Source organism: Phacochoerus africanus, chromosome 5, assembly GCF_016906955.1.
Source record: "Phacochoerus africanus isolate WHEZ1 chromosome 5, ROS_Pafr_v1, whole genome shotgun sequence".
Taxonomy (NCBI): Eukaryota; Metazoa; Chordata; class Mammalia; order Artiodactyla; family Suidae; genus Phacochoerus; species Phacochoerus africanus.
The window spans coordinates 19,351,760-19,362,486 of record NC_062548.1 but is presented as its reverse complement, the minus strand read 5'-3'; the positions used below and the strand labels follow the sequence as shown (position 1 = coordinate 19,362,486).

Genomic DNA, 10,727 nt, shown 5'->3' with positions numbered 1-10,727 from the left:
TCTTTAACCACTGAGCCACGACGGGAACTCCCAAAATATTTTTTAATTGATTTTTGTACATGCACCTTTTCAATAGATCAAAAACTCCCTAAGTCAAGAGGCCAGTGGGTAATCTGCCCAGGATAACACTGTAAGTGGCAAAAATGGGATTCTAACCCAGGCAGTCTGAATCCAGAGAGCTCTTGCTCTTAACCACTAATTCACACTAATTTTTTTTTAATTTTATTTTTGTCTTTTTAGGGCTGCACCCGCAGTATATGGAAGTTCCCAGGCTAGGGGTCGAATCAGAGCCATCGTCGCTGGCCACCACCACAGCCACAGCAATGCAGGATCTGAGCCACATCTGTGACCTACGCTGCAGCTCATAGCACCAAGGATCCTTAACCCACTGAGTAAGGCCAGGGATCAAACCTGTATCCTGGTGAGTACTAGTCGGGTTTTTATCCCACTGAGCCACAAGGGAAACTCCCAATTCAACCTATACAGTAAGCTTTTATCAGCCCCAGTGCCTAGCTCAGTTTTGCACCCAATGCCATTCAATAGCTTATCAAAAATTTTTTGATCTGCAGTTCCTGTCATGGCTCAGTGGTTAATGAATATGACTGGCACCCATGAGAATGCAGGTTTGATTCCTGGCCTTGCTCAGTGGGTTAAGGATCCGGCGCTGCCATGAGCCTTGGCATAGGTCATGGAGGCGGCTCAGATCCTGCGTCACTGTGGCTGTGGTGTAGGCTGGCAGATACAGCTCTGATTCAGTCCCTAGCCTGGGAACCTTCATGTGCTGCCGGTGTTGTCCTAAAAAGCAAAAAAAAAAAAAAAAAAGATCTAATTAGTATCTTGAAATTTCATTGACTTGGGGGCTATTGGTGACCAGTGACTCGGTCTTATTAATCTGAATCAAGTGCCTGGTGGTAGATCTAATGGTGACCAATTTCAGAATCATAATTACTGTTCTATTTTGTCTCTTGATCTTTAAGGCATACAAGGACCAGCTTCTAAGGGAGACCAAAAAAACGTGATTACTTACTAAAGCCTAGGAGATGTGTTTTTGTGAAACTCCCAGCTCATATTTTCATTGTGAAGTAAGGGAGATGGACTGGGTGGGCCCTCTCTCCAGTTTGTTAGCAGTCTCTGATTCTGGGAAACAGGATGGAATTAAAAAGAGTCTCTGCTTCTCTGTCAGAAGACACCATGTTGATTCTCAGCTCCCCAACTCCAGATTCCTTGTTCTGTAAAACTTGATTCATCCATTAATTTTTTTTTTTTTTGAGTGTCTGAGTTTGAGTGTAGGGGTCGGGGATTCAGCCATGAACAAGAAAGACATGGCCCCTGCTCATCCAGTTAAGAAAGGCAGATGAGGAGTTCCCGTCGTGTCACAGTGGTTAACAAATCCGACCGGGAGCTAGGACCAGGTTGTGGGTTCGATCCCTGGCCTTGCTCAGTGGGTTAAGGATCCAGTGTTGCCCTGAGCTGTGGTGTAGGTCACAGACACAGCTCAGATCTGGCGTGTCTGTGGCTGTGGTGTAGGCCTGCAGCTGTAGCTCCAATTGGACCCCTAGCCTAGGAACCTCTATATGCCGTGGGTGTGGCCCTGAAAAGCAAAAAGAAAAAAAAGAAAGAAAAGCAGTTGACATTTATATTGTGGGATTGTTCTAATGAAGCGACTAAAATGGGCCAAGTATTAGGTATATGTTCAAGTCTCATACAGAGTCAAAATATGATGATCTTAACAGGATTCCAATTTTTGCCAAATCCAACGACAGAAAAAAAGTTACCCGTCTTGCTATATTTGGGCAAAGCCTGATCGTGTCAACCTTGCATGCAGCTCTCTGGACTCTCCCCCCCTTTCCCTGTAAAGGGAGCATGGGATCATCAATGATATGATCCTGGGGATACCGGTACCGCCTGGGTGCTGAGGCCAGGTCCCTAGCCCACTTTGGCAGGCCTCCAGTCAAAAGCCATTAGGCTGGGAGTCCGGACACCTGGGTTTTCCAGATCTCAAGTTGTCTGCGCGATTCCAAAGCACCTTGCGCCGCTCAGGCTTCAGTTGCCTCATTTGTGAAAGGCAGGCTACCTCTGGGAGAAAGCCATCTCCCACTGCTTTTGTGAAATATGCATGGGGTCACTTAGCATCGGGCCGGGCTCAGGGAGGCCAAACGCCAGAGGGCTGGTGAGGGTCCCCTAAGGTTCCATCTGGAGCCGGACCACTCAGCCGGGCTGAGTGGGGCTGGCAAAAGCAGCGGGGACCAGGCGGCCCAGTCTTGGCCCCTCATCCCAGCCCTTGTTTGGTAGCTCTGGGTGAGGTCACTGGGGCGGCCCTACCGGCTGTTCTGCATTGGAGGGGGGGAGTGGGGTTCTGGACCATCTCAGACGGCCCTGGGGAGCTTCTAGATTGACCGAGTAGACGGAGCCCACAAGTGCCAGGGACCATGGCACCCGTGCCCAGAAAGCTGGGCGCCGCTGCGGGTGGGGGGGGGGGATCACGTGACGGGCGCGGGGGCGGGCGGGGGCGGGGTCTGGCGCGCGCGCGGCTCCGCGGGTGACAGGGCGGGCGGGAAGGGGCGGGGCCTCGGGCGGGGCCGCCGGGGGGGGAGGCGGGCGGGCGGGAGGGGAGGAGTGGAGATGGCGGCGGCGGCGGCGGCTCAGGGGGGCGGGGGCGGGGAGCCCCGGGGAGCCGATGGGGTCGGCCCTGGGGTCCCGGGGGAAGTGGAGATAGTGAAGGGGCAGCCGTTCGACGTGGGCCCGCGCTACACGCAGCTGCAATACATCGGCGAGGGCGCGTACGGCATGGTCAGGTGAGGGGCGTTCCAGGGGAGGGGGCGTCTTAGAGGAGGGCGATCCCAGGGAGGGGTGCTGAGCGCTCTCTAAGGCCTTGGGGTCTCTGAGCATCGTGAAGCCGCAGGGGCTTCGGAGGCTGGAGAGCGCCCCAGGGAGAGGGCCTTGGAGTGCTTTCTGGGGGAGGGGGCGTTGCCTACGATCTAAGAAGAAGGGGGCTTGGGGGGTTTTGAGGGGAACCTTCTCTAATGAAGGGAAGAGCCTCTAGGTGGGGGAGCTGTGGGGACCTTGGGCAGTCTATAGCCACAGGGCGAAGAGAAGAGAATAAGTCTTCTGGGGGAGGTCATATCCTTGGTGAAGACGGCAGGAAGGACCCTTCCTAGGGAAAGGGCGCCTGGGATCTGCCCCAGGGAGTCGAGTCTAGGAGTTTGGGAGAGAAGAGCAGAGCTCAGGGCTAGACAGGGTGGGGCAGGGCTTTGGGCCTGGAGCCAGGGACCCAGTGAGCAATGAGGGGGTCCCGGGGTGCCTTCTTGCAACTTTCAGGAGGGCTCTGTGAGTTCTCCCAGCCCCACTGGGTGCCCTGGGCCTTTGTTCATCTGGGATTAGCTCTGCTGCCCGGGAACCTCCCCCTGACACCCGCCCCTGCTGCATCCCTTCTCTCCCATCCCTCCTTCTTCCTGGATTCGCCTCCCTGTATGTCCCTCACACCTCCCGCCCCTGGCCCTGTCTTGGGTAGAGGGAGCCCATCCGGGGAAGGGAAGGATGAGGGGTGAGGGCCACTAGAATGGAAAGGGTTGAGGAGAAGGGAAGTCAGCGATCGGTCAGTCCCTTCCTCTGTTTGTGAAGTCACTGAAGGGCTGCCTGGCTGGTCCCCAGCTTTCTCCCTGGAGATCCCAGGCCTTCACAGCAGGAAGGAACCAGCATTGTTTATGACTGGCTCTGGCCAGTCTCTCCTGCTCCCTCCCCTCCCTGCCAAGGCCTGGGTGGGGCCCGCCGCAGGGCCTGGACTCCCCCTCCGCCCCCCCGCTTGGTAAGGCCTGGACTCCCCCCCCCCCCCTTGGTAAGGCCACACCACCAACATCTCTCCGGCCCTCTCAGCTCAGCTTACGACCACGTGCGCAAGACTCGAGTGGCCATCAAGAAAATCAGCCCCTTTGAGCATCAGACCTACTGCCAGCGGACCTTGCGAGAGATCCAGATCTTGCTACGCTTCCGCCACGAGAACGTCATCGGCATCCGAGACATTCTGCGGGCACCCACCCTGGAAGCCATGAGGGATGTGTATCCTTCACCTTGGCCAGACGGCTGGCCGGGCACAGCTTCAGAGCTGGGCTGGGAGAATGTTGGCTTGCTTTCTGTTTCCTTCTTCCCTACCACCCTTCCAGACAACCCCAGTTCAACAGACTTTCCAGCAGAAAGAGGCCACAAGGTGTACGAGGACCGGCCAGGCCGTGTGGCCTTGGGCAAGTCTGTTCTCTAAGCTCTGCCCCAGGAGGGGGCTGGGGAAGATGGTGTCTATGGGAGCTTTGTCTTGTGACATCTGCCATCCTGTGACGTGACCCAGCCTCTGCCCACAGTCAGTTCTTTTGTTTAACAGAGGGCGATTCTTTCTTGCCTGGGTCCTCGGACTCGAAGGAAGAAAAGTGCCCCCTTTTTTGAGGGCCTACTATGAGTCTGGGTGCATTGTGCGCCGAGTGCATCGACATTTCTTAATCTGACCCCCAGCTGCCCTCTGCGCTGGGGCTCATCAGCCCCATTTCAAAGAGGAGGAGACTGAGGCTCAGAAAGGCCAACGTCAGGTGCCTCTGTGGCCACCTCCACCCTTCCCCCAGATGAGAACCTGTCCTCCTGTCTCTGGGACTTCCCGCTTAAATCCCCACCCTGATCCCCCGTGGACTTGCACCTTGCCCAGGGAGGGACAGCCTTGCCTTCGTTGCCCTCCCCCCATTGCCACTTTCCTAGCTTGTTGTCCACTTCCTGCCTGGCACTGTTAGCAGCTCGTAACACCCATTGCCTCTCCCCTACCCCACCCCCCAGTCCCAGTCCTCCACCCAAGAGTGGGGATTTGTACTGCAGTGTCTGCAGCCCCCACCACAAAGTGTGGGCAGGAAATCTCCATGCTTACCCCCAGCTTCCCGTGTGACCTTAACCAAGTCACTGCCCCTTGCTGGGCTTCCTTATCTTTAAAACAGGGGAAGTTGCCGTCGTGGCTCGGCGGTAACAAACTCCACCAGTATCCAGGAGGATGCGAGTTCGATCCCCAGCCTCAGTGGGTCGGGGATCCAGCATTGCCATGAGCTGTGGTGTAGGTCGCAGACGCGGCTCGGATCCCACGTGGTTGTGGCTGTGGCTGTGGCTGTGGCATGGGCTGGCAGCTGCAGCTCCCATTCTTCCCCTGGCCTGGGAACTTCCATATGCTGCAGGTGTGGCCCTAAAAAGCGGAAAGAAAGAAAAACAACAAACAACACAGCAGGGTTGGTCCAGATGTTCTCAGAAGGCCCTTTTGAGGCTGATTCTGACAGTCCTAATTTATTCTTCCAGAAACAAGTCATGTGACATTTCTTTATGTTTAATCTGTTTTATCTTAGGATCTAAAAGGACTCATATACCTCTCGATCTTCGGGTGTATGGCCAAGCACCCTGAGTAGGAGCCTGCTGTTGGGGGTTTCTCCTCATTTGTCTTGCACAAACCATGCCCAGAAGGCAGGCATTTATTTTTAAGCAAACATGTATTGCATGCCAGATGGTGTTCATACAGTATCTCATTTAACCTTCTCAACAGCCGTGCGGCTCAGGCTTTTATAACAGCCATACTAGTTTATGTTTGCCAAGCACTTAAAACATGCCTGGCGCTGGCTGGTGCTCCACGTGGATCATCTCAGCTTATCTCTACAACCCTCTCTAAAGAACAATTCCTTTTTTGTTTGTTTGTTTGTTTTTTGGCCACACCAGTGGCGTGTGGAAGTTCCCAAAGCAGGGATCGACTCCAAGCCACAGCTGCAACCCACACGGCACCTGGGGTGACCCCAGATCCTTAACCTGCTGTGCCACAGTGGGAACTCCTCTAAAGAAGAGTTCTTTTCCCTACTTTACAGATGCGGAAATAGAGGCATAGATGGGTCAAGGTCATGAGACCCATTAGCAGTGGAGGAGGAACTGAGATGCTGGCAGGTGACCTCCAGAGCTGATGCTCTTTTTTTTTTTTTTTTGCATTTTAGGGCCGCACCCACAGCATATCAAGGTTCCTGGCCCAGGGGTCGAATCAGAGCTGCAGCTGCTGGCCACAGCCCACGGTAATGCCACATCTGAGCTGCATCTTCAACCTACACCACAGCTCACGGCAATGCCGGATCCTTAACCCACTGAGGCGAAGCCAGGGATTGAACCCACATCCTCATGGATCCAGGTCGGGTTCCTTAACCACTGAGCCACGAAGGGAACTCCCCAGAGCTATTGTTCTTAACTGTGACGCTCTCCTGCCTCCCGCAGTGTATTGTCCTCCCTTTCCCAGTAGGGAAACTGAGGCCACGTAACTGAAGTGCTTTGCTCAGGGGTCACCAGCTGAGCTCCAGCAGAGGTCTTGAGCCCACCTGCTGAGTATGAGCCTTGCTCATATAAGCTGGCAGGTCTTTAAGTTAGGGTTAGGGTTAGGGTTAGCTGGCAGGTCTTTAAGTCCCAGGGGCATTAGCTGGAGGGGCGCATCCTAGTCACCAGAGCCTGTTTTTCTTAACCAAGTGCCACCTGCCGCCCCCACCTGGCGGGGGGGGGGAATCTCTGGTACCACCTGCAGCTACATTGTGCAGGACCTGATGGAGACAGACCTGTACAAGTTGCTCAAAAGCCAGCAGCTGAGCAACGACCACATCTGCTACTTCCTCTACCAGATCCTGCGGGGCCTCAAATACATCCACTCCGCCAACGTGCTCCACCGGGATTTAAAGCCCTCCAACCTGCTCATCAACACCACCTGCGACCTTAAGGTCAGAGGGTTGGGTGCCCATCCTCTCCTGCCCCTGGGTCTCAGGCTTCCCGGTGACCCGTAGCACCCAGGGGTGGCAGAGCATCACGAGCAAAGGGAACCGCACGGGCAGCGGCGTGGCCCTGTGACTGCTTGGGCCCAGGCGGTCTTGAGCCCCGAGCTTTAGCAGCCTGGGTTGCCTTCCAGATCTGTGACTTTGGCCTTGCCCGGATCGCGGATCCCGAGCATGACCACACTGGCTTCTTGACAGAATATGTGGCCACGCGCTGGTACCGGGCCCCAGAGATCATGCTTAACTCCAAGGTAGCCCCCGCCCCACAACCCATGAAGTGAAAGGGCCGGGTTCCAGAAAGCCCTGGAGTCACTTCTGAGCCAGGCACTGACATCCCCCGCGCCCGTATGCAGGAAGTCCACCTCCCGGGCCTTGTCACCTCATTCTGGTTCTTGGGAACAAAACTGCAGATTAGCTTCTCTGAGCCTCTGCCCTCTGCCTCCCTGGCTGGCCGTGAACCTAGATTTCAGGGATGGGGGCGGGAGGTGGCTTGGCCCAAACAGCAGGGCCCTGTTGAGACTGGCGTGGGAGCCTGCCACTTTTTCCTCCTCCCCAGGGCTACACCAAGTCCATAGACATTTGGTCTGTGGGCTGCATTCTGGCTGAGATGCTCTCCAACCGGCCTATCTTCCCGGGCAAGCACTACCTGGACCAGCTCAACCACATTCTGGGTGAGGGGGGGCCTGGCCAGCTGGGTCGGGGCGGGGGATTAGCCTATTGGAGGTGAGATTTCTTTAAAGGTCAGGGTCAGGGTCAGGGTCCGAGAGTCTGTGAGAGGCAGGTCGGGGGGACCACGGTGTGTGCAGCCCCTTGAGCATTTCACAGTATTTCACTTGAGAGTGTCCCCCTTGGATAGATGGGAACAGCAAGGCTACATCTGCCCCACACTTAGGAAAAGCTAGAGCTGGGATTTGAACCTAGGGCTGTCCAGAGCCAGACCCCTTGCTCTTTGCCAGCGCAGTATCGGCTGTGAGATAACTGTCGTCCTCGAATAAGTTGGTGGGAGCGTTTGTTCTTGGCTCCTACCATTCCCAGAAGGAACAGGCTGCTCACCGGGTCACCTGCTTACCCACAGGTATCCTGGGCTCCCCATCCCAGGAGGACCTGAATTGTATCATCAACATGAAGGCCCGAAACTACCTGCAGTCTCTGCCCTCCAAGACCAAGGTGGCCTGGGCCAAGCTTTTCCCCAAGTCGGACCCCAAAGGTGAGAGAAGCATGGGAGCCAGTGTGTGTTTGGTAAAAACTGGGTGTATGGAGTTCCTGTCGTGGCTCAGTGGTTAATGAATCTGACTAGGAACCATGCAGTGGCGGGTTCGATCCCTGGCCTCGCTCAGTGGGTTAAGGAGCCGGTGTTGCCAGGAGCTGTGGTGTAGGTCACAGACGCGGCTCAGATCCTGAGTTACTGTGAGCTGTGGTGTAGGCCAACAGCTACAGCTCTGATTGGACCCCTAGCCTGGGAACCTCCATATGCCACAGGTGTGGCCCTAGAAAAGGCAAAAAGACCAGAAAAAAACCTGGGTGCAGGGGAAAGTACATGAGCCCCGCAGCTGCCTGAGTAGACAGGCCGCTGGACACAGAGAAGCAAAATAATGCTTCTGGGAGCTCCTCTGGCCCTCCCTTTGACCCCTGACCCCTGCCCTTCCCTAGCTCTTGACCTGCTGGACCGGATGTTGACCTTTAACCCCAACAAACGGATCACAGTGGAGGAAGCACTGGCTCATCCTTACCTGGAGCAGTACTACGACCCAACAGATGAGGTGGGCCAGCCAGAGAGGCAGGCCGGATGGGTGGGCGCCCCTGGGTCCCTGTCCTGAGCCTCCCCGCCTCTTTGCCACCTCAGCCAGTGGCCGAGGAGCCTTTCACCTTCGACATGGAGCTGGATGATCTACCCAAGGAGCGGCTGAAGGAACTCATCTTCCAGGAGACAGCCCGCTTCCAGCCCGGAGGGCTGGAGGCCCCCTAACCTGGACAGATGCCTCTGCTCTCTGGGGCCTGGTGAGTGCCCCGCAACCACCCACACCCAGAATCCCCCTGAGAGTAGGGCGCCCAGCAGGCCCCCACGCAGTCCCAAGCTTGCCCATATCTGCAAGCCACAGGTGTGGTGGCAACAGAAGGACCAGAGCCAGCCTCGTCCGCAGACCCAGTGGTCCCCCCCGGCCCCACACGTCTCCCATCTATCAACCCCCTGGCAACTCCAGCTCCAGCGAGTGTTCAGAGGTCACTGAGGGCCCCTCCCACCCATCATGGAGCAGAACCAGGCTTTGGCTCCCCTTGGACGGGCAGAGAGGCAGGTGGAGCAGTAATTGCTTTGGGAGGAGCTGCCAGCACCCAGCCTGACCCATATATGCCAGGCCTTTTCACACTTCGTATCAGGTCAGCAGTTCATATACCTGTGGGGGACCCTGCCGGGCCTCCCCCCACCCCCACTCTTCTCTAGTTTCCCTTCTGTCCCAGGCCAGCTGCGGCCTGATAGCAGAAGGCGGACACCCCCGCGTTCAAGGCCCGGCTCTGATGCGTAATAAGGGCTGCTTGATCTTGCGCAAGACACCTCAACCCTCCTCCACCTCAGTTTCCTGGAGACAGTCCTGATAAGGAGAGCAAACACCTCCCAAGCGCACACATTTGGCAAAGAGGTTCCCGTGTGTTAACTCGCCAGTCCTTAGAGCAGTACCTTGAACCGGGTGCTCCTGGTTAGCCCCATTCCCAGATAAGGAAACCCAGCCGCATCCCACTCGGCTGCGCAGATAACATGAGGGGAGCTGAGGTCAGGGCTCCGGCAGGCTTGTGGGGGACACGGCTCGGATGGTCAGGGTCGGAAAATGAGGCATATGAACACGGGGCGATCTCAACAGGGCTCTCTACTCCTGCAGAAGGGCGCGGGCGCTCAAAAAGCACGTGCAGAGAAGAAAAGACCCTCCCAATTGACCCCTAACGCAGGGGATGTACCCTCCCCCTTCCCATGGGTCAGGTCAGGGTGCCCATCCTTCTTGCTTGGCTACTTTGAAACAAATTGTTCCTGGGAGGGGGGGTCGCAGGAAGGTGTGTCAGCCCAAACCCCAGCAAGATGGAGCAACCAAGATTTCCTGTGATAGAAAAGTCATTATGTTACTTTCCACAGGTTCATGGTTTCTAATGGTGCTAATGGTTCCTCTCCTGCCTGCCTTTTTGTTTAGACCCTGCCTCCTGCCTGCCCCTCCCCTGCCGGACTGTTAGAAAATGGACCCAGAGCCCAGCCCAGATCACCCCCCCCCAGCCGACAGCCAGCCCAGGTTCGGGGCGGGGGCAGAGGGTGGGCCTGGCCACCTCCCCTTGCTTAGCTCAGGCGTCCTGCTTCAGGCAGGCTGATGTGCCCTCCCCGCCTCCCAGGACCTGAGGGGCTCAGGTGGCCCCAAAGCAAATTCCCCCCCCCCCCCCCGCCCCGCTGCTGCTCAGCCTCCGCCTGCCCCCCACCCCACCCCCGCCCCCAGCTATCCCAGTCCCTGGTAGTTCTGGAATCCAAGGGCTCTGGCTGCCCCAGGACCTACTGAGGCGGGGGAGGGGAGGGGGCACAGAGGACCCTGAGTAGGAACTCAGGGCCAGCCCTGCCCCGCTTGCCTCATTAAAGCCACACCCCATGTCCCCTGAAGGAACATTCCTAAGGCTCAAGGGCTAGTATCCCGGAGGAGCAGGGCCCCGGCCTAAGCCCCTTTCCCCCCCCCCAACCAAGCTGCCACGTCTAACGTCCCCGCTGCTTCTGTGTGTGGGTGAACAGAAGTGGAGGTGGGGGCCCCTGGAGCGCCCAGCGCCCCCGCCCACCCCCGTGCCTGTATCTAATATATAAATATAGAGATGTGTATACGGATGGCCCTGGTCTGTCTGTGTTTGCCGGCGCCCGGACCCTACCCCTTGCTGCCTGGAGGATGGACTCTCCCGCCCAGC

General features: G+C 56.8%; 1 protein-coding gene across 1 annotated transcript; it reads left to right on the top strand.

Moving 5' to 3' along the window:
- Positions 1 to 2,580: 2,580 nt before the first annotated feature.
- On the top strand, positions 2,581 to 10,650 carry MAPK3 (mitogen-activated protein kinase 3). Its single transcript, XM_047780152.1, has 9 exons — positions 2,581 to 2,795; positions 3,874 to 4,056; positions 6,566 to 6,755; positions 6,941 to 7,057; positions 7,363 to 7,477; positions 7,882 to 8,013; positions 8,457 to 8,566; positions 8,650 to 8,804; positions 9,983 to 10,650. The coding sequence occupies exons 1-8, from the start codon at positions 2,623 to 2,625 to the stop codon at positions 8,770 to 8,772; spliced, it is 1,143 nt and encodes a 380-aa protein (XP_047636108.1). The 5' UTR covers positions 2,581 to 2,622; the 3' UTR covers positions 8,773 to 8,804; positions 9,983 to 10,650.
- The last annotated feature ends 77 nt before the right edge of the window (positions 10,651 to 10,727 follow it).

Excerpts from the sequence above, each read along its gene's own strand:
- MAPK3 (XM_047780152.1), top strand. The coding sequence starts at position 2,623 with ATGGCGGCGGCGGCGGCGGCTCAGGGGGGCGGGGGCGGGGAGCCCCGG. Across the intron at positions 6,756-6,940 it reads ACACCACCTGCGACCTTAAG|ATCTGTGACTTTGGCCTTGC; the intron begins GTCAGAGGGTTG and ends GTTGCCTTCCAG. Across the intron at positions 7,478-7,881 it reads CCAGCTCAACCACATTCTGG|GTATCCTGGGCTCCCCATCC; the intron begins GTGAGGGGGGGC and ends GCTTACCCACAG.